The following is a 22,481-nucleotide window of genomic DNA, read 5'->3' as shown; positions in this document are numbered from 1 at the left end:
GGAGGTGCTTCCAGTTTTCTGACTCTCCTTCCAAGAGCCGGGGGCAGAGATAGGACTAGTCACCCTGGCAAGTAGTCCAGGCAGAAAACGAGGTAATTGAAGAAGGATTGGGTTCAGATCAAAGGCTGAAAGAACACTTTCCTAAGGGAAATTGCAAGGAGGGGGCCCGGGGTGTCCTCAGTCTACAGAGTTAGCAAGAAATTTGGGTTGCCCATCAAGATCACCTTCTGAGTCCCCCTCACCCCTTCCTGCTGCCCTGCCAAACCTGGCTCCAAGCCGCAGAGAAGAGCAGACAGGCTTCTGGAGCTGTTAGGGCCCCATCTCCCTCCTGTCCCCTCTTTCTGGTAGATGGCCTCTCCCCCCACTTCACTGAGATGAAGTCAGGGCAGAGCGTTCTGCTTGCCCTCCCCATTACTCTCGGACAGTCCCCGATGTGGCCCATCCTCATCCCCTTTCACGACCCCACACCATACTCCCACTCACTCAAACACACCTGCTCTCACAGCCCTTGTACCACCACCAAACTCCTCTCTTGGGTGACTTCAGCCTCTCTCCCAACCAACAAACTGCTTCTCTTCTAAAAGCTTTCCCTCTGCGTTGCCGTCTCTTGTTCCTCCTCTGGCTGCTGCCCCATCCCACTCCTTCCCTCCACCACTGCGGCGCGTGAGTTTCACGCCCACTGACTCCACACTGTCTCGCCCTCCACTTCTCTTTGCTCGGCCAGAATCTGCCCTGTAAACGCACCCCCAGCACTTTGTGGCTGCAGCTCTTGATAGACTCGGCCACCTCAGAGCTTCCTGGGCGCCAGGCCTCTTAGCAGCCATTGGCATGTGGGTGCCACCTGCTCCCTTGGCCCTGTAGTCCTCCTCTGCATCTAATCACCCTCTCAGGCATTGTGGATATTGCAACTTTCCTGTGTTTGGCGCTTCGCTCTTCTGCTCGCTCCCTTCTCCACCTGTGGGTGACTTCACCCTCTCATACCTGATGACCCCAAGCCCCCATCTCTAGTTTGATGGCTTTTATTCTTTCCTGAGTTCCAGACCTATGCTGCCAGCTAAACTCTTAGATACCACCCCTGAGATACCCTACAAACATCTCTAATCCAGAATGCCCTAGTCTGGCCTCTCGCCTCTGCCCTGCTGTGCTCCCCTCTCATCTGTGGCAGAACCAGACCAACCGCTGCCCAGCACCTGCCCCTGTGCCTCCTCCTCCAGTTAGATACCATGTCTTTGGAAACAGGCACCCTTCTCCCTGCCCTGCCCACTTCGGTCCTCCCGGCCTCCAGCCTCTTTTCTTCCACTGTCCCACACTTAGCCACTCCCCACCTTTTCTCGGTCCCAGGTCCCTTTGTGAATTCATTTCTGTGTCTCACATATACAGGCTGAGTGTCAATTATGTGCCAGACACTCCACCAGAGGCTAGAGATGCACCAGTGACTGGAGCAGACAGGGCCCCTACCTTCATGGAGTTTCTAGTCTAGCTTCCAGCGAAGAGTCTGGGAAAGGCCTTGACCCTTCTTCATAAAACATGTGCCTTATACGTGTGGTTTTGCTTGCGATTTGAGAGGTTGGCAGAGTCACTGACCCCTGTGACTCTGACAGGGGATGATCTTTCTAACAGGGTCCATATCTGATCCTTCATTCACTTAGCTGGCAGATCCTGAGAGCCTGCTGAATGCCAGGAACAGCCTAGGCCTTGGGGCCCTTCCGCTGCTCCTCTTCCTGGCCTCTGACCCACTCCCTGTCCCTGTCTGTTCCCTAACACCTGGATGCTCCTGATCTCTGGTCTTACATCACCTGGATGGGGGCCCAGGCTGTTCCCTGTGCTGGCAGCTCCCCCCTTCTTGTCCCTTATAAAATTCTCCAAGGCCCAGCTTGAATGTCACATCCTCTGGGTCACCCTCCTGAGCCCTCCGACAAGCTCTTGTCTCCTCTCATGGGGCCTTAGACACAGCTTCATAGCATGGTTGGGGGGCTTCTGTCCCAGCATGAGAGCGCCTCCAGGTTCACCCCTATGAACACCCCCTCGCCTGTGTGGCTTGGTAGAGGAGGTCTCCTTTCGGTGTGAATTGATGAGGATTTTGCAGGACTCGCTCTCCTCTGCTGGGTGCAGGGGGACACTGGGACTGGGCAGGATGTCCTTTGGGTTGAGGTGGACTTGCAACAAGTTACTGTCCTGATCAAGCCTCAGTATCATTGGACAGATGGGCAACCCAGTCCTGAAACGGGGCCTGGACATATCATCTGGGTCTTCTCCTGGGTGCTGGGGACCCCTAAGAGCCTGCCTTGTGCCCCCAGCCCCCTTCCTGTCAGGAATCTGTCCCATTTGCTGCATTTCCGACACTTCCTTGTTCCACCCATTGTGCCCCGGGCTTCCTTCAGTGAGTTGTTGGGTTGGAGGTGTGGGTCACGATGGAGACTTTCTGATTTCCTCTTTGTGACCCAGAGACAGCTGCCACCTCTACACACACACTTCACCTGGCATGGGGGCAGGGGTCTTCTTTCTGACAAAATCCCCTTCCTTCTGCCCACACTGCAGCTCACAACTCTCTCCCTCCCAGCGCTCCATTCTGCCAGGCCACACTCTGTCTTGACATCACTCTTGGTCTACGGAGACCCCCTTCTCAGTGGGTGCTGCCTGTCTCCGGGGCTGTCACACTGAGGTGTCTCACCCAAGCCTTCCTGTGCCAGGACAAAACCGCCCCCCCCCAGCCCTGGACATGGGGCCCTCCCCTGCAGAACCGCCTGTTCTCTTATTTATGAGGGGCAGGCTGGAACAGGCCCCTCGGGCAGGCAGCAGGAGGTAGGCACTGAGGAAAACTTGCGGACGGGTGGAGGAGGCAGCCGCCCAGATCCCATCTCTGCCAGCAGAAGACTGGCTGAGGAAGGAGGGGAGGGGCATCCATCGTGGGGGCAGGCCCGGGTCAGCCCGGCAAGGGGGCACCAGGCCTGCCAGGAGAGCGCGAGAGAGTCCCGAGTCCTTGGAGCTTCCGACCAGAGCTGGGAGCGAGGAAAAGAGAATATAATGGTCTCCGTGCCTTCAGGGAGTGGTCTCCTCACCCTTCAGCTCTGACCCTAAAACCTCTTGTGCAGGCTGGGGCCAGCTCCCTGGAACCAGGGCGATTATCACACACCTGGTCACCTCAGATGCCTGCAACCAGCAAACCCACAGGGGTCAGGCTTTCTGTCCCCTTGCCTCTTTCTAGTTCCTCAAAGGGGAGGGGCTCTCCCTGAGCCCCAGGCCTCCTTTCCACAGCTCTCACACCCCTCCCATGTGGGAAGAACTTCCTTCCAGTTTTAGCTTTTATCCCTTCAGGTGCTTTGAACCTGGCTCCACCTCATCCTGCTGTGTGTGATGTTGTATAAGGGAAGCTGCTTTGAATTCGGCTATGGCTGACAAGGAGGTTCTGGCTCGGTGTCCCCTGTACATTGACACCTGTGACCCTCAGGTGCTCCCCCCAACTCTGCTCATCTAGTGTCAAGGAAGAGCTGGTGGCCAAGAAGCCAGGTCCTGGGCAGCTGGGATTTGTGGCATCTAATTAGGCTGGAGCCAGGAAGGAGAGGCTGTCTTGGCCAGAGGGGCCTCCAGGGTTCTGTTTTCTAATGAAGAGAACAAACTTGAATTGACAGAAGAGAATTAGAGGCAGACACCAGGCCAAGGAGACAGAAACTGGCTTGGGCTGGGAGGGGTGGAGGGGAGTTAGGCAGCTGTCACTGTAACATCGGAGAGGACATCATCACAGCAAAAGGGCCTCTTTGACAAGACAACCTCGTGGAGGCTGGTTTGTGGGATCTTAGAGTCAGGAGGTCTGGGGAGAGGCCCAGCCCAGAGGCTGAGGTGGCACCCAGGAGACAGGTCCTCAAAGCACAGTCCAGGGATGGATATGAGTCATTCTGCCATCTTTGCTACCCCTGGCCCAGCCTCTCTGCTCACTGCCCTCCTTCCCCCATCAGCTTCATGGCTGTTTCTCCAGCCCTGAGTTCAGGGTAGTGACATCTCTGCTACCCTACCTCCTATTCCAGTACCTCTCCAACCCACTACATTCTGGGGATCTTATTTGACTAAAGAGAAGGAGATTATATCATGTCAAGAAAATTTTGTGCTGCTTCTGGTTTCCCCCTCTGGGCTTTATCCAGAGCTCAGACTGGCCGCAAAGAGCACTGGGGCTGAGGGAGGGGTGGGAGGTGTGAACAGGTCCTGCAGAGCCCAGGGCACCCTGGGGCAGGTGCAGGGAAGCCCCAGATGGAAGGAGAGGTTTGGCAGAGCCTTCAGAAAGAAGAGGGGAACCAGGGCCAGATGCTCTGGAGTCACACACTGCCCTAGAGTCCCTGCCCAGGCCTGGCCCCACAACTCTCGGCATGCAGGGACTGGGTGCGAAGCCCCCCACAGAGGGGGCTGGCCTCAGCGTCAGGCTCAGGGAGACGGTCCATGCGCTTCTTGGGACCCACGTCCTCACCAATGCCAGCTCCTCCATCCATCTCTGCCTTTGCCTTGCCAGTTGCCCTTGGACAAGTCCGGAAGCCCCTCTGGGGCTCAGTTTTCCCATCTGTCCTGCCCTGTCCTCCCCCTCCAGATTAGCCGTGAGGGTCAAGGACGCCTTGAGGTTAGGATCTTTTTGTTCCCTGAGGTATCCAAGCTCCTTGCACACAGAAGGCACTCGGTAAACACTTGTTGAATGAATGAATGAAGCAAAAGCCCTTGGAGAGGCCAGAGAGTGCCCCTTAGTGGCAGGGCTGGACATAAAGGCAGGGGAGAGCCACAGGTTTGGACTAGGAGACTGGACAATTGCCATGGGAACCTGAGAATGGGTCCTGTGTATCAAGAGTGATGGGGCTGCTGCTTCTAAGGGGAGGCTGAGGGAGCTGGTGAGCCAGTGGCTGCTCTGTTGGAAGCGGGTGGCGGGAGACACGCCGGGACTGGGAGAAAGGCACTGAAAGAGGAGGGAGGTGGCCATGTGACTTCCTAAGGGACTCCACTTTCCTCCCTTAGAAGCATGGTTACAAAGAGGTCCAGCCCTGGAAAAGTGGATATGAGGATTCAGTCTTAGAACAAATGTCGCCACTAGCCCCAGCCTGTGTTGTGAGTGCCCAGGTCTCCCTCCAGCTCTGGGGACTCCACATTCCACCTGGACCCCAGAAGTGGCTGGTTTGAGGGAATCGACTTCCCGGCCACCATGCAGGCATTGTGGCTCTGCAAGGAGAGGTGGCCGCTGGGTGACCACTGGGGAGCCACAGCCGGCCTGAGCCCTGGCTCATGCCTCTCCCCCATCTTATCCCCTCCTTAACCAGAAAGAACTCACGACTACAGTTCAACAAGGTGAAGGTGGAGGACGCTGGGGAGTACATCTGCGAGGCCGAGAACATCCTGGGGAAGGACACCGTCAGGGGCCGGCTCTTCGTCAACAGCGGTAGGTGGTCCCCCAACCAAGGGAGGGGTCCTAGAGGGGTTCAGTGGGGCGGCCCACACATGACCCATCCTGCACTTGACTCCCCTCCCTCCTGCCGCACTGCCCTATCAAGCCCCGAGATCTGGGCCGATTCAGAGAAATGCAGTCCAAGCATAAATGTTTAGCTTTGTTATCTGGACCTGGAAGAGCCGCCAGCTCTCATTTTAAATACCCTGAAAACTAAATATTTTGAAATCAAGAGGTGGGGGTGGGGGAAGGATATTTTTAGAAGGCAATTATGGGAGGCTGGGCTGCCAGAAGCCGGGCTCTGGGAGAGGCAGGCCCGGGGTGTGTGCGAGCCGCCTGCCTGCTGATTTGCTGGGCGCCTGAGCGCAGGCAGCCAGCTCCGCAGGGCCATGGGTGGCAGGCTTGGGTGCAGCCTCTGTTCAGGGATGGTGGGCCCCTCTCCCTACAGGTCACCCCCTCCCTGGGAGACATGTGAGGTCAGGACCCCACGGCACCCTTAGCTTCCCCTCTCTGCAGAGGCAGCCCTGGCTTCAGTGTGGAGGCACCCTCCCTGCTGGGCTGTCCTGTCAGGCCCTGGTTGTTTCCCTTGACTGGAAAGTCACCAAAGCTGCCTGTCCTCAGGCCGCACCCCTTCCACTCTAGCCCAGGTGCTCAGAACCCCAAAGCTCTCTCTCCTCCTCCTGACACCCAGCCTGAGCGTACCACTTGGCTACCTGGTTGTTTGGATTCACTTCCAGGACTGTCTCTGTCACAGTCTAATCCTGCATCTGCCTTCATCCCTGTGCTTCCACCAGACAACCGGCCAGTTCCCCTGTACCCAGCACTGTCTATTGAGAACCTGGAACCTTCCCTACCCTCAGACCCTCAGAGGAAAACCAGGCCTCAGACCTTGTCTGTTCTGTATTGTGAGGGATCCCCCGTTCCCCCAGCCTCTTGGGCTCCTCCGTCTAATAGGTCTGAGTCTTCAGATCATGGTCAGTCTTCTTTTTGGATCTTTCTTTCACACCTGTCCTTTTGATTCCAACCCTATTTCAGGGGCATCCCTGACCAGATTTCATCCCTGCTCACCTGAACCAGAACAACAGCTTCTTAAAATGCTTTCATCCTCTGGTGCCTGAGCCATGGAGCCACAGAGCTAGGACTTTGTCCCACAGCCCAGCTCTTCCCAGTCTGACGCAGACAGTCTTTTCAACCCTAACTGCAGTTGGCCCCCTCATCCCATTTTCACTCTTCCTCCTGAGCTAGCTCTCCCAGGCAGCTGTCCTCCTGACCGCTCCAACCCACCGCAGCATCACTCCCAGCACAGGCCCCACCCCCGGGCCACTTCTCGGTCCACTGCGGTCTTGTGTAGCTCTTGAACTCAATCAGATCCTTCTTCAAAACTCTCACCCTGTTGCTGAACTCCCTCTGTGAGTGTGACCTCCCGGTGGATTGTGAGCCCAGGAGTTGGGGAAGCAGGGAGAATGCCTTCTCCCCAAGAATTGCAGTAATAACTACCATTCCCTGAGTGCATGCTCTGTGCCAGGGTCCACATTTCCTCCAGAGACCTGACTCGACCCCGTGCTGTATTTTGTGAATTATGAGACTGAAGCTGAGAGAAGTTGAATATTCTGCCCAGAGTCAAACAGATTATGTTAAAGACAGAGCTACGTAATGTTAAAGTATTTGGCAAACACTGAGCCCCTAAGCTCCGTGGGGCTCTGTCTAGCCTGTTTACCACTCCGGCCTCAGGGCCCATCACAGTGCTGGGCTCTAGTCGGCACCCAGTAAATAGTACAGAAAAGAACAGAGAACCTGGTCCAAGGCCTTTACTGACTCCACGTACCCCAGCGTGGGCGTGGCTGCAGGAGGGCTACCTGGACCCTCCTGCTCCTCCCAGCCCATCCCAAGCTGGGAAAACAGACACGCTGGGGGCCTCCCTCCAGCCAGAGTGGGCAGACATTCTCAGATCCACTTGGGGTTTGAGGCTCCCTGTTTTATTTTTCAAGACTTTCTTGGTTAGAATAGGTAAGAACCAACTTGAAACTACTGTAAGGAATTTATCAGTTTATAAAACTGAGAAGTCCAGAGATAGAACTGGCCTTAGACACGACAGGAACTCAGAGCAGGGGTCAGGACGCTCCCTCCCACGGCATGCTGGCCTCTTACTCTCCTCCTGTGAAATGGGCTTCTCCCACATTTGGGGAAGGGCTTGTGAAGAGGAGGCCACGGCTTCAGATAACTCCAGGTTTACATCATCCCAGCCTGCCACCCAGGAAGAGGAGATAGCTTTGTCTCTGTCTTCGTTTATAGAGTCACAAGGATGGATTCCTGTCCAGTGCCCCACTGGTCATGTGCTCAGGGGGCCAGGGGGCCGTCTTTGCCAGGCGTGTGAGTGTGCACAGAGTGGGTGCTGACAGGTAGAGGACTGTGACTGATGGCTACACAGGGTCACTTCCCTAGAGGGGTGCTGAGAGCAGAGGAAGAGGGAAGGTTTCCACACCATGCAGGAAACCACAGTAGCGTCCTCTCTTCCGCCCAGGGCTTGGGGCAGAGGCAGGGCACTGTTGAGACCCTTCTGATAAGCTGCAGCCTCACCCCACATGTGGTCTCCTGTCAGCCCTCAGCAGCCCATGTCCTGCTCAGTTAGGGATCAGGCAGTGGCACTTCGGGCTGGGCCCTGAGGGCTCCATGCCTCTCAGCTCTCCAGCCCGGCAGGAGAGCAGCATGCAGAGCTGTGGTCTCAGCTCTGCCGTGCACCCCTAGGCAAGTTCCTCCATCTCCCTGTCTTCACTGTTCCCACCTGAAGCTGAGCTAGATGATCTCTAAGCCCCTTTTCCCTAAAATCCTGGGATCTACACTTTGATGTTGAAGCTGACATCCTGTGCACCTCATCGCTGCCGCCACCACTGCCACACACACTCACATCACACCACTTCAGTTGCCTGTGCAGTCCGTTGCAGGCAAGTGCCTACCCTTGATGTGGGGAGGTGAACAGGGCCACTGCAGGGGGCCAGGAGGCCTCACCGGGGACATTCTCTCAAGCAGAGATGCTCAGGCTCCTTGTTTACCTGTGGAACCCAGACAACTTGCAGCAACCCCACCCTGGGGAGGGGGTGGAGGGCGGGTAGCGGGCAACTGGGCCTGCCCCCCTCTGACTCATCCCAGGGTGGGTTGGCTTGGCCCGCCTGGGCCCCAGGGAAGCCAGGGCAACAGGGGTGGGGCGGCCAGAAGAAGGCATGGGAGGGCTGAGAGGGAGCAGCAACTGCTCAGGGGGCATCACTGCAGCCTTGAAAGGTGAGCAGAGGTTCTCCACGCGCAAGGGGGGAAAAGCAGTTGCAGGAGCTGGCAGCAGGGAGACCGTGTGCACAGCATCAGCTCCCTCCTGGCCCATTCTCTCCTCAGGGCGATAAACCCACTCACACCAACACTCTAATGGCTGATAGGGACCTCCTGGGTTTACCCTTCCCAGGTGGATTTATTTTGTTTTTTGTTTTTTTAACAATTTGAGGTATAATTTACATACCATAAAATTCACCCTTTTTACAGTATACAACTCAGTGGGTTGGGCATATTCACAGTTATATAATCACTGTCACTAATTCCAAAACATTTTCATCATCTCAGAAAGAAACCCCATGCCCATGAGCAGTCACTCCCCATTTCTTCTGATCAGAGCAGACCCTTATTACAGTCTCAGCTCTGCCAGCTCACAAGAGACAGCTTTCCTGAGTTGGCTGGGAGGAGGAGTCAGCAAGTTTGTGGTGCTTTGAACAAAACAATCAGTTTGATTCAACCCAGTTCTGAGTTAGACAAACCAGCTGTCTCATCCCCAGGTGAAAAAACTGGGGAATGCCGCAGGGTGGCTATACCAGTCCCAGGATGTGGGGTGGGGCCTGGCTTCACCCCAGAGGATAGGCAGGTTTGACCTGGGATGTCACAAGACCAGGGAAGCCCTGGAGAGGCTTCTGGGCCTGTCCCTTACACCTTTGGGCCTAAAAAGGCTGTTTAATCACATACATACACACATGTACTCTCATTCAAGCCTTTAGAAAGGCCTCACACAGCAAGACCCTGTTGTGAGCTGAGGAGTCAGTCTCGGCTCCCAGCAGAGTCCCTCAGCTGACTTGAAGCTAGAAGTACCGGAATTGAACTCAAAGCATCTGCCTGTTATGACGCACTGACGAAGGTCAGGCAACTTAGCAACATCTCAGGGAGAGGGGACATCCCAGGCAGGTGGGAGGGAAGCCTTAATGGATGAAGGGACACTTGATCTGGGCCTTGAAAGATGAGGAGAGGTTTCCCCATATGCATGGGAGAAAAGCCCTTGCAGGAGCTGGAAGCACAGCCTCAGCTCCCCTCTCCTGGCCCATGCTCTCCTCTGGCCCCTATAAACCCTCTTATACCAAGACACTAATGGCTGACAGAGGCTTCCTGGGTTTCCCCTTCATAGGTGTTTTCTTTAAATCAATTCTTTAAATCCTCCTCCCCAGCCCTGGCAAACTAGAATCTACTTTCTGCCTCTATGGACTTACTTATTCTGGACGTTTCATTTAAATAGAATCATACAATATGTGGCCCTTCGTGACTGGTTTCTTCCACTTAGTGTCTGAGGGTCACCCACGTGGTAGCATGTAGCCGCACTTCATGCCTTTTCATGGCCAAGTGATATTCCATTGCATGGCTCTACCACATTTTGTTTAAACGTTCTTCACTTTAGGTTGTTGCATCATTCTAGTTGTTTCCACATTTGGTCTGTTATGAATAATGCTGCTATAACACTCATGTACAAGTTTGTGTGGACGTATGTTTTCAGTTCTCTTGGGTAGATACCATATGACCCAGCAATTCAACTCCTAGGTAACTGATTTTGAGGAACTATCAGCTATGTCTCCAAATAGCTGCGCCACTTTACGCTCCCACCAGCAAAGTGTGAGAGCTCCAGTTTTTCTGCATCTTCATCACTTTTTATTATCCATCTCTTTTATTATAGCCATCAGAGTGGGTAGAGGTGGTACCTCACTGTGCTTTTGGTTTCCATTTCCGTAATGACCTCCCAGGAATGTTTGCATTTAATAAGAGACAGTGCTTTAATCTACAGAAAAGATAGCAGGTTAAGGAGACCAGACTAGTAGTAGTAGAAGGCACCTTTCTCTAAAGAATCAGATGTTCACTTGCCCGTTAAAATGTCTAAAAATATTTGTTAAGCACTTATTACATGTCAAATGCTAAGCTAGACACTGCGGTTCATTCACTGGTGAACACGACTGATGTGGCCGCTGCCTGGGTGGAGCTTACGTTCTAGTGGAGGAGCTAAGCTTTAGACGGCTAATAATTGCAAAACTAGTCCTTTGATTATGATAGGATAAGTACAAGTTATGAAGCTAAGGCAAGGAGTAAGGGGGGAGCCTGAGCAGCCTCTCTGAGACACTGATATTTTGAAAATCCTGGACAAGAAGGTACCCTAGCTTCTTAGAGGGGATGGACTAAGCCAGCGTAGTCGGAATACACCGCAAGAGAGGCGCAGGACACAGAGGAGAGGTGGAGAGGCCCAGATGAGACTTGGGGACGGGGTGGGAGGCTTTCTTCTGAGCACACATGGAAGCCATTGGAGGGTTTTGATCATCAAAATGACTGATCAATTTACATATTTTAAAGACCGCTTCAGCAGCTGCGAAGCTAACAGGTTAGAGATGAAGGCAAGTGGGAGGGCAGAAAGACCCGTGAGGAGGTAGTTGTGGTCACCCAAGAAAGAGACCCTGGAGGCCTGGGCTGGGGAGGTGGTAGTGAGACAGGGACAGAGACTTGTGAGAAGGGAGACGGGCAGCCCTCTGTGACAGACAGACAGCTGGCGGAACAAAGGAAGACCAGAAATCAAAGATGCACTCTAGGCCTTTGGTTTGTGCTGTTCAGTCGCTGAGATGAGCAAGTTTGGAGGAGAAGGTGGGAGGCGAGATGACTGGGAGCCGAGTTTGGCGGGCACCAGGCGCCATCCCTGTGGTGGTGTCAAAGGGGCAGCCAGATTCTCCCACTTGGGGTCCATCTGTCATCGTCACTTCTGCAAACACGGGAGAACACAGTGAAGAAATAGAGAGAGGCTGACAAGGGAGCCCCTTAGGAGCCCCTGTGAGCTGGAGCTGTGTGTCTGCACACCTTCAGTGTGGAAATCTTCCAGGCAGGAGCCTTCACCACCAGCAGAGTTGCACCTTGGTGACTTGGGAGGGCCCTGCCATCACAGAGGTGGCCTCAATGTACTTCTTTCTGAGGTGGAAAGGCCTGTGGTAATTTCCCCCACACCTCTGGTGCTGGCTCCCCTCCTTGCCTTCCCGGGGTCTCAGCCTAGTCCCCATGATGGCATGGTCCTGGCAGCCCCAGGCCACAGATCCCAGCCGAGATCTTGTCTTCCTTCAGGAGCCATCGTCTGCCTCCCAAAGCCTTGGTGAGCACAAACGTGCTGTATGCAGCTGGGGTCCTGCCCTGCTCCTCGCTGCTGCCCACTGCTCACTCTGCACAGCAGTGGGCAGGCTCTACCACCCTCGCCTGCAGAGGGCATCAAGCGAGACTGAGGTTTCTCTGGTTTGGCCAAGGCCCATGAGAGGACCCAGGCCTGTGGTCCACATCGTGTTTGCATTCATCTGCCTGTCAAGCCTTGGTGTTGACATGTTCTCCCACGAGGGAGCAGGTACCTAGTGAGGATGCACAACTGGGCATCAGGAGCCCCGATACCTTGCTTGACACAACACACACTGGACTCTGGACAGGCACTTCCCTGCTCACTTTTCCTCACTCCTCCTTGGCAATGTAACCCAAGGGCAGGACAACCTCTAAGGTCCTCTGGCAATGAGATTTTACAGCTCACAAGCGTGGTCACCTCAGCTGTTTCTCTTCTCTGTCCCTTTCTTAGTTCCCTGGGTCTCACTGACCCAGAAGCATGTGGGTCCCAGCTGGGTGTTGGGTTGAGCAGAGGTGAGAGATGTCAAGAGGGGTGGGGCTCAAGGATGCCAGACCAGCGGCAGGCATGATGTGGAGGGGAAGGTGGGAGCTGGCCCTGCCCGATGGGTTTTATCAGCAAGCTCCCCAGACATATACAGAGGCAGAGCTGTGTATACACTCCCAGTCCCCGCGCTCCATCTGTCTCCCCACACGTCTAAACACTGAGGGCGCCAAGTGCCTGCCCCTCGTCTCCTGACTGCGGGGGATGATGGAGACTCAATACCCCGAGGAGACAGGACCAGCCAAGGTAGGATGGGCCACCGCAGTCAAGAGGCCACTGCTGGGTGGGTGTGAGAGTTCCTCAGAACCCCAGGGGCTAAGGAGGCAGCAGGAACCCATTTCTAGCTGCCCAATATAGATACGCAGGCCAAGGGGGCTAGCTAACAGATGAAAAGTGACATCCCCGCGGTAAGAATTTTCACTTGAAACCAGCTTTCTAGATACCATCCCATTGGGGAGCAGAGCTTTCACTATTTTTGCTTATGAAATGGATCTCCTCTATCAGATGTGCAGTCTGGGTTAGTGGCCTTTAAAGCCCAGTCCTGCTGTCACCTCATTTCCACATCTCAGCTGTCCCGCAGCCCATCTCCTCCCCAGCAACCTGAAGCCCTGGGTTTACAGCAGCTGACTTGGGGGGGGGAGGTGGGGACTGCCTGGCAAGGGTGGACATGGAGGCCCCGGATGCTTCTGGAGTCAGGCATAGTGTACTCTGGACCATTTCTGAGACACTTTGTCCCCCCCAGGACAAAGAGGAAAGAGATGGAAACTACGGTTCTTCGCACATCTCCATAGATCTTAAGAAAAGGACAATGTCCAATGTCGTTTCCCTCAAAGCTCAGCTCCCTTCAGCTACACCCTGGTCCATGAGAGCCTGACAGTGCAGGAGGACGTAAATGTCTCCCCTTGCAGCTTGTGCCCCACATAGGACATGGCATCTCACCCAAATGCAGTGGAGACCCAAGAAAGGCAGGCAGACAGAAAGCAGCGGAGGTGGGCCCTTATCCCAGAAGATGGAGCAGTTTCTGCTAGCCTCTCACCCTCTCCAAAAAAAGAAAATATTCCCGGCCTGTGGAGGTTTGCCTGGAGGGAGAGTATGAGGTGGTGCTGGGCAGACGGTCAGAGCTCACGGTGGCCTCCCCTTGGCCTTGTTGCTGACTGGGAGGGACCACCAGACCTTCCCTCCCCCAGCCATTCCTGTAGCCTCTGATCATCCAGCTTTGAGGTGGGCCATGAAGGAGGTGATTCCTGGGGTTTAGAGGGAGTCTCAGTGGGTCACTGGCACGTGTCTCCTATACCTCCAGTGAGCACCACCCTGTCATCCTGGTCGGGGCACGCCCGGAAGTGCAACGAGACAGCCAAGTCCTATTGTGTCAATGGAGGTGTCTGCTACTACATCGAGGGCATCAACCAGCTCTCCTGCAAGTAAGTGACCAGTGGGGGCGGGCGTGGGGGCAAGAGTAGGGGGAGAGGCTGGGCAGAAGTGGAGGGCTCTAGGAAAAGTGGGCTCCAAGCCAGTGATAAGGGGTCTCCAAGGGGTGTAGACAGGGAGATGTGCCCCAATTCCTAGCCCTTTCCTGGAATACAGGGAGATGTAAGCTGTAAGGGCTCAGGGTTTCCTCAGTCCCAGTTTCCCAGGCCCCCGCTCACCCCACCTCCCAGTGCTCACCCTTTACCAGCACCTTTTAGAGATGGGGAGACCAGTCTGTGCCCCAGGCACTGGGTTCACACTCTCTCCTGTCTCTTTCTCCCTCCTCTCCCATCTCTCAGCAACTCTCCCAACTTCATCCTGATGAACACTGCCCGGGTGCATCTTCCCCAGCAGTGAGGCAGGGTCAGCTAGAGCACGGGTCCCAGAGCCCCTGACAGCTGAGGTCTCTGCCCCCGTGCTCGCCTTGGGACCTGGCTGCTCTCCCTGCCCAGCAGGACCCCAGTGTCCAGAGATGCCCTGGCTGCTGCCTGTGCCACTTCAGCCCTGAGTCCCTCTATGTGGGGTGAAGGGTCACCAGCAAGGACACCACTCCGGGTGTGGCCGAGTGGGGGAAGTCAGGGTTGGGGAGAAGCATGTCATGAGTTGGGATTCCCCGGCCTCCCCAAGGGCCAGAGCCTGCTCTCCAGTCAGGCAGGAGCGCACAGGAGCTCAGAACCCCCTGCCCCCCTTCGCAGACAGGGCAGGTAGGAGCACAGTCACCAGGGAGGCTTGTTCAGGCCCAGTCAGATCTTCTGGAAGCGGGGGCCCCCAGCGCCCCCTTGACAGATTCTCTGGCAGGTGAGCAAGGAGTGGGCTGGGGAGCTTGGTGAGGGCAGCACAGGTTCTGGCCGGATCCTGAGGAGGGGAGGGAGGGAGGGAGGGAGCCTAGTCAACAACTTTGGTTTTCAAAGCAGCCTAAGCCTAGGGCCCTGGTAAGGTGCCAAAGCTGCCCCATTCCATTGCATCTGGGCAAAGGCCAGCAGAGGATGGATGGCGATTCAGAGAGGCGTTTGCCCTCCCCGTATACAAGGTCAGATCAGCACTCCTCGGCTCTCCTGCCTCTGGGCTCCAGCTACAGAGCTGCACCCACCTCCTGCCTACAGCCTTGCCTCAAGACCCCTCCTCCTCACAATGTGATAATGATGAGCCAGGCGTTCTTCACACGCTCCCCTCAGTGCTGGGCGAGCTGAGCCTGACTATCAGGCACATCTGTGCCTCTTGCCCCACAGGCCTCCTTCCCTGGCATTCACCTTGGCCCCACTCCTCACCTGCTGCCATCCGCCCCCACCAAATCTCAAGGGACAAGTCCCCAAAGCAACAGCAAGTCCCCCAGAGAAGTTCTCAGCCCAGACTCAGCCCCTCATCCTGCCTCTAGGAAGCTGCTACCTTAGTGCCACAGACCCCAGGGAACATTATAGCCTTGAAAATGCTCTTCAGTATTTATCTATAGAAACTTGTAAGAGTTCTGGAATACTTCACAGAGATGGCCTAGTCCTGGCACCGCCATCTTCCTTCATCTTTGTCCCCCACAACACACACGCCAGGCCTCTCCTCTTCCCTAGCCCCTTGGATCCCAGAACCTTGAAGAGATCCAGCACTGTCCTTGAAATCATCCCTGGCTCCAGGCAGGGAAGGTTGCAGCCACCCAGGACAGTGCCGGGGTTGAGAAGGGCCATGGGACCCAGAGCTTCAGTGCTAAGAGTTTAGTGTGGGAAAGTGAGTAATGAGCAGTAACGGGTTCTCCGAGGGCCCTGCCAGCAAGGCTGTACCCCAACAACCGTCTGGGTTTGCCCAGCTAAATCTGAGAGGAGCAGAGTGCAGAAGCCTGAGCCATTGTGAAGATGCTGTCCTGTTTCCCCTCCCCACCAGGACAACTGGGGTTCACCGCTTAGAACTTGAACCTAGTACCCAGAACCACCACCTCCCCATCTCAACACACCCTGGACTCCTAGAACCAACTTTCCTGACTCCCTGAGCGGCCGGGAGAGAGGGGCATCCCTGGTGGGGATTGTAATCAGGAGGGCAGGTCCCCAGAGCTGTGCTGGAGAAGGACAGGGGGGAGGGGGGCAGGGCAGAACCCAGAGGCCATTCTGGGGGTGGGTGAGCCGGGAGGGAATGGGGGCAGGCCTCTTGGGGTTCCTGATGACACCCTGAATGGAACGGATGGAATAAAAAGGAAAGAGCTTAGGAACCGGAACTCACGTCTTACCATTTGTACTGTTTGTTTACTTTTTATTTTGATTTTTTTGCATTTCCGCTTAGCTTGGATAATGAAACTAGACTGGTCAGTTTCATTCCAGTTTCTACAAAAATCAGTTTTCCTTCCTGGTTTTCTGACACTTGTTGTTGTGTATTGGTTCAGAGCCCTGCAGGGAGTGTTGGAAAGCAGGCACACTCTGTCCCTCCTGTTTTTCTGGAATTCAGAGCCAAAAGAAATAGTGTCACTGATACTCAGTTTTGTTTTAAAAAAGAAAACTTAGGGGGATTTGAAAATGGGGGTCCAAATCAAGGTGACTGTCTCCTGTCTGAGCCAGACAGGGGCCTCTGCACTTCCTCTTGCTGCTTTCTCCTCTTCTCTCCGTGTTTTTATAGAGCACGGTTGGTGCGTGACTCTTGGGGACTGGTTCAGGGGATGATGACAGAACAAGACTCTTTCCAGTCCTGTGCACATACCAGTGGCATGCCTCCCTTTCCCATCAGCTCATCCCCCCATCCCTTCTGCTCCCCCGACCCAGTGTTCAGATGATTCCCCCATCCCATACCCATCTGCCTGCTCATCCTCTCCACACCTCCACCCCTGCCCCTCCTGAGGCCAGGGACATTTCACTCCCTCCCGGCCCGGGGCACACCCTCATCCTTCATCCTCCCCCTCCCCTGGGTGAGGGCAGCACACATGGCATTATCCCCAGGCTACCAAAAGGAGAAACTGAGGCCCGGGATGGGGGGTGAGAAAACGGGGAGGCAGAGTCCCAACCTCTGTCACCCCAGATGCAGCCCGTGGGCTCTCCTCTCTGCCCCTCTCTCACCCCTGCTCTTCTCCAGCCCTGAGCACAGACCTTCCCGTACTCAGACAACAGCTTGGGGGGAAGAGCTAGGAAGCCTGGTACCTTCCACTCCTAATCTGTGCCATATCTTTGCAACTCAGAGGGTCAAATCCCTGTTCCCACTACCAGCCAGCCGCCCATGCCAAGTTCAGCCCCTGCTCCTGGTTGATAGGTTAATGTAGCTTGTACCCAACCCATTCCCAGGTCCGGAGAGCAGAGAGGCTGTAGGCCTAACCCCCTCAAGCCTTCTCTAGGGAAGCCCCAGCCTCCTGGACATGGCTTATCCTCAACAAGCAGGGCTAAGGAGAAAACAGGAGTGTCCAAAAGCCCCCTGAAAGGAGCCAGTGCCGAAAAAAATCAGCACAGGTGTTACTCCTCCCCATCCCCAGGCAGCGCCCACCCCCCCACTGCCTTTTCTTTTGTTCAGCCAGCAGGGAACACGCTTTCCCAGGGCAGGAAGGTGAGGCATGTTAGTGTTGTAGACCGTGTCCCTGGTGCCACCCGGAGTTGTGTGACTCTGTGGGCATGAAAGCTAGGATACAGTTGGGATAGTACAGGCTGGGTTGTGGGACCAGGAACGCAAGGATATGCTTAATTATTATCTGTCTCCAAGAGCCATGGGACGGCATCCTGACTATCAGCAGGGGATACAGTTCCCCTGGATTCTCTCCTGCCCCGCACTTCCCATTCTCACTCTTATGCGTGCGAGCACACAAGTTTCCCCTATCTCCAGGAGCCGTGCTAATCTCAGACACTGCACACAGTCAAAACTACCTTTCTTATTCCTTTGTGGATTCCAAGAGTCATTTTGGCAATTTCCTGAGTCTTTATATCCTTCACCCCCAAAAGGTGCTGCTGCTTAAAAAAAAATCACTCCCATGCCTCTAAGTCCCCATCCCAAGTGGAATCAGTTTCCTAGAGCTGAGCCTGACCGGAGCTGGTTGGGAAGCCTTAGCCACTACCTCCATTTCCCTGGGCTGGGGTGACTGGGGACGAGGGGGAGGAATCAGAAAAGGATGTACTGACAAAGTGGTAGCCTCCTCCTGCGAGCCACCTTGTTCAACAGGATGAATGTGCATTGACGTCACTTGCAGGCTCCCCCCACTTCTTCAGACACACTTCCCCCCTTCACTACTGCTCACTGGCCAGGCAGACTGCACACACACTGCCACTACAAGGACCAGCCTCCTGTTTAGGTCCAGAGAGACTCCATCTATTTGCTCACCAACCACTCCCAAACCTCCAGGCTAGGTTGGAGGCCACAGAATTTTTGTGAGTGTCCATCACAGCCAATGGCCATCCCCTCCTTAAGTTCAAGGGGCTACTGATGGTTGGTATACACTAGAATGCTAAGAGGTCGAGTACACTCACCTCTCAGGAAAGCTTACTGATTAATGTTATTGACAGGACGCTGGTGATGGGCTAACCTAATTCCCTAAATTAGAAGAGCACAGACCCACCTTTGATTTAGGGGCCTGGGGCAGGGGGGTCAGTGTTGCCCCGTCTGTAAGCTTCCCTTAGGTATCTGGCCTTGCTGGGGTTCAGAAGAGAGTACAGGGCTGGGCATGTCTCCCCAAAATCTGCAAGACAGGGACTCATTTGAGAAGAGAGTAGCAGCCAGAGAGCAAAAGGAAGTGGACCTTGGGGTTAAGGACAAGGTCGAGATGGGAGCAGGTAGATGCAGCTACAGAGGAGGCAACGTGGGAGGATGAGCTTCCCCCAGAGCCAGGCAGCGATGGAGGAGGAGCAGGTCAATGGGAAAGGGCAGGCATCTCAGTCAGCCAGCAGACCCCCTGGTGTGGAGCCGGCTTCAGTACCCACCCCCCAGCCTTCCATCATGATTCTTGCCATGTGCAGCCAAATGCCCCACACCTGCCCTCAGCCCGCCAGTTTGGGGATGCTGGTAATTCCAGCTCCACCTGTTTCCCACTAAGCTTTTCCCATGTATACTGCTCTAGGGTAGCCTTCCCCAAATCGTGTGTTCACAAGAGTTCCTCAAAAAACGGCTTCCACGGTCAGATAAACTTGGAACATACTGGAAAGTTCAGCTCTTTCCTCCTACACAACTTTTCATAGCCTTTCATACCCCAGTGCGCACTGCAACTCTGCAAGGAACCTGGGGATGGATTTCCTAAACTTATTTGGCCACAGAATCCTCCCTGAGGGAACAGATAAGACATCTCCAAGGCCCTCTTTGTTGTGAGCACACAGTCTGGGAACAGCATTCCTGAGTTTTTTGAGCTTTCTGGGTGCTGTTTCTTGGATGAGAACCAGCCCTGGAGAGAACCCTTCGGAAGGGTCTGGAAGGACTGGCTCCCCAGAACTTTGGTATTCCAGAAAGCTCCCAGCCCCCACCCACCTGCCGACTATCTGGCACCAAAGGGCTACAAATTCTGGCTTCATGGGGCCCCAGGCAGGACAGAAGGGAAGTCTCAACAGACATGAGGACCTTTAGGCAATAAGTTCCCAATTCCCTACCCTGTTTCCCTAAATCATCTTCCCCGCCCCACCCCGGCTTCCCCACCACCCTGAGCCACGTGGATTAGAAAGATTTTGAAGGAGATTTCCGAGCCCTCCACCCAGCCCCTACTCCAGCCCCTTCAGCAACGAGTGTGCCCCAGCGCTCGACTTGGTTTTCTCATTCATCACTGTGCACTTTGATTTCTAACCTAAGCCTCGCGGATGATGCCAGTTTGTTCTGTGATTTTTCCCCTTTTCCTTCTCCAGATGTCCAAACGGATTCTTCGGACAGAGATGTTTGGAGAAACTGCCTTTGCGATTGTACATGCCAGATCCTAAGCAAAGTATGTTTGAAGATACAAACACGAGTCCCTGCTCCTTAGAAAGCTTTCGGGTGCAGTGCCCCCCACCCCCCCGTTGTAGGGCATAGGGCCAGGGGTGTTGGTTGTTTTGATCTTTGGCTGTTTTTTTGTTTCTCTTTTCCTTTTTTGTATTTTGGTTTGTTAGTTCTTTTGTTTTGCTTTGTTTTTCATTTTTGGCCTAATCCTTGGGTTTAAAAGTTCAGGGCTACAGGTAAGGGGCAGAGTAGCAAAGCCAGTACAAATGGTAACAGTGGCAAGGAACCCAGCTGGCATTGGCAGGAGCCCATGCCGGGGTGTTGCAATGCCTATGTCTTGCTATCCTGGCTCTCTCTTTCTGGTTTTCTTTCTTTTGGTAGGTGTCCTGTGGGATACACCGGGGACAGGTGTCAGCAGTTCGCAATGGTCAACTTCTCCAGTATGTCTCTTTCTTCTATTTCTTTTCTTCCCTGGTGACTGACAATCCCCCCTACCCCCCACCCTACCCAGCAGGAAAGATGGGGCCTTTGCTTAGAGAGTTTGGGTGTGGGGAGACACCAGGGTACCCTGGGCTCTTCTCAGTCCTAACTAGAAGCCCGTGCTTTCAGCGAGTCAAGCTTGGGTCCGTTTGCCCAACAGGCAGCAAAGCCAACCTACTAAACCCGGTTGCAGTGAAGGAAAGGAGAAAGAAAGGAGAAGGAAAAGACAGCGTTTGTGGCAAGGTATCAAACGAAGAGTACGAGCCGCTCACAGGAAGGGTTTTTAAAGACTGTGAGGGTGAGCGTCACGAGGTGCGTGATCAGCTCGTGCTCAGTTCTCTGATTGGTTGACAGCGAGGTAACAGGGTGATGGTTCAGGAATCCCAATCATCAACTCCTGGTTCCAATCAGTCTGGGGTCCACATGCTGGTGGTCAGCACGAAGTTAAGGTTTTCCACCTGGTGGGAGTTTCAGTATCTGCAGAGCAACACAAGGATATGGCTCAGGATATCATGTATGGCCCTTGAGGAGAAACCGAAAGTTCTTGACTTTGTTTTACGGCGAAACTACAATTACTTTGTCTTGTTTGTCTGTTTTCCTTTGTTTCTGCATTTTCTCACTTCTCTGATTAAATCTGCTCTTTGGAACTCGAGAAAAGCCTAGGAGGCTAAAGCTTTTCTACAAACTAGACCTGCTGGGGTCACCAGAGGGTCTTTCCCAGCAAAGGCCCTGCAGGGTCCTGCTCGGTTTCATGCAGAGTAGACTGATATGCCTCCTGCCACCCCCGCCTCATATGTGGCTGTGCTGCCTGGTCGCAGTAACAAGGAATTCTCTCTGCAGCCGACCAGAGCCATACTCAGGCCTCTTCACCACTGGGGTCAGGCAGCCTGGCCAGAATGGGAAAACACATTTGCAGAGCCCTCACCTGCCGCTGAAGCCCTGTTTGAGGATGTCAGGCTGCTCGTGGGGCTGGGCAGAGAGCGTGTGCACATGTGTGCTGGTGTGTTTGAGAGAGGGAAACAAGTTCTCAGGATGCTGGCCTTTGGGTCTGGCCAGAGTTTGTTTTGGTTTGATTTTCAGTGATGGGGGCGAGTGGGGAAGGGGAGTTGAGGAAAAGCAGGCCCAGGGGCATTGGTTTTCATTGGAGACCAGAGATCAGAGACATCTATGCAGCTAAGTCTTGGGGGGCCAGGGAGGAGTTTGCTGGAATCAAGGGGTAACTGGTGACTCTCTCCAGGCCCTCTCTGGTCTGCCTCCCCATCCAGGACTTTATTCCCTTCCTTTCTTCCACTTCTGAGGTTGGAGCTTTCTGGTTTGCACACTTTGCTGAGAAAAATGTGAGCCCTGTGGCCGATGGATGAGGCCATAACTGTGTTTTCTGGGGGATGGGAGCAGTTCCTTCAGGTGCCTGGTGGAGGTGGAACAGCAGAAAGCCTCGGGCTGGCCTGGACTCCATTTGGGGCCCAGCAGTCTGCTGGCCTGCAAAGTGGGACCCTGTCACCCAACCTTCAGAGCACACTAGGTCCCTGCTCGACCCACCACCCACCTCCTCCTCTCCAAGGAGGACAGCTGGGTCCCATGAGGAATTAGAACCAGATTGCTGGTGCCTGGGCATGGAGAAGTGGGGCTCCAGAAGAGGCTGAGGGCAGGAGCCCATTTAGGTTGCCCTTGGAGAAAGGGGGTTAGGGGCTCACGGTAGAGAAAAGAGCCTTCCAATCCTCCTCAGAGCACAGCACAAAAGCCTAGACATTGCCATCCCTTCTTCCCCGACAGGAGGTGGGAAACCAAGACTTGGGAAGTAGAGACCCCAGGGAGGTAGGGGCTGGTCAGCCCAGATGGTCAACTATCTTAATAGGTGTTGGAGAGAGTGCTCCTCCCAGCCCCCTCCAGTTGGAGGCCAGGGAGGAAGGCTGCGGGGATAAGAGCAGAGCTGTGGGCACGTGGCCCAACAGAATTGTCCAGACCCCAGGCTCAAGGAAGAATTGCACTCAGATCCAGCCCCACTGGAGGTCTGGAGGTCAGGAGGCCAGAGCAGCCAGGCGGGCCGAGGACCAGGGGAGAGAGGCAACGGAGGTCCTAGTCCTTTTCACCCTTAGGCCCGGAGCCTCCCTGGCTTATGGGACTGTTCTGGACAGGGAGTCCCAACCCATCCTGAATCAGAACAGCAGAGCCTCCAAAACTCGGCCACTGTCCAAGCTTCTCTGCCAGCTGGGCTGCTTCAACTTTCAGCTCGGATCTTCTGGAAGGGTCAGCAGGGCCCCAGGAGCCCAGAAAAGAGCCTGGAAATGCAGCTTTTTTGCCTAGTGT

At 54.7% G+C, this 22,481-nt stretch overlaps 2 protein-coding genes across 7 annotated transcripts in view; one reads left to right on the top strand and one right to left on the bottom strand.

Annotated features, from left to right (window-relative positions):
- NRG2 (neuregulin 2) overlaps positions 1 to 22,481 on the top strand; it is a 165,347-nt gene that overhangs the window by 128,453 nt on the left and 14,413 nt on the right. The window contains exons 3-6 of one of the 3 annotated variants that reach the window (XM_032476866.1): positions 5,289 to 5,407; positions 13,687 to 13,807; positions 19,625 to 19,701; positions 20,076 to 20,134. In XM_032476866.1, the coding sequence (XP_032332757.1) occupies positions 5,289 to 5,407; positions 13,687 to 13,807; positions 19,625 to 19,701; positions 20,076 to 20,134 (376 nt within the window). The remainder of the gene's footprint in view (positions 1 to 5,288; positions 5,408 to 13,686; positions 13,808 to 19,624; positions 19,702 to 20,075; positions 20,135 to 22,481) is intronic. The other 2 variants (XM_032476868.1, XM_032476867.1) reach the window with 2 other exon arrangements.
- PSD2 (pleckstrin and Sec7 domain containing 2) overlaps positions 14,174 to 22,481 on the bottom strand; it is a 79,858-nt gene continuing 71,550 nt past the window's right edge. For 2 of the 4 annotated variants that reach the window (XM_032476869.1, XM_032476870.1), the window contains one exon: positions 14,174 to 14,708. In XM_032476869.1, the coding sequence (XP_032332760.1) occupies positions 14,523 to 14,708 (186 nt within the window). In that variant the 3' untranslated portion in view covers positions 14,174 to 14,522. Of the gene's footprint in view, positions 14,709 to 16,058; positions 20,652 to 22,481 lie in introns of those variants that run through there. The other 2 variants (XR_004318742.1, XM_032476871.1) reach the window with 2 other exon arrangements.

The sequence above is a fragment of the Camelus ferus genome, chromosome 3, assembly GCF_009834535.1.
Source record: "Camelus ferus isolate YT-003-E chromosome 3, BCGSAC_Cfer_1.0, whole genome shotgun sequence".
NCBI lineage: Eukaryota > Metazoa > Chordata > Mammalia > Artiodactyla > Camelidae > Camelus > Camelus ferus.
Note: the sequence above shows the minus strand (reverse complement) of the source record. Positions and strands in the feature narration are given on the sequence as shown.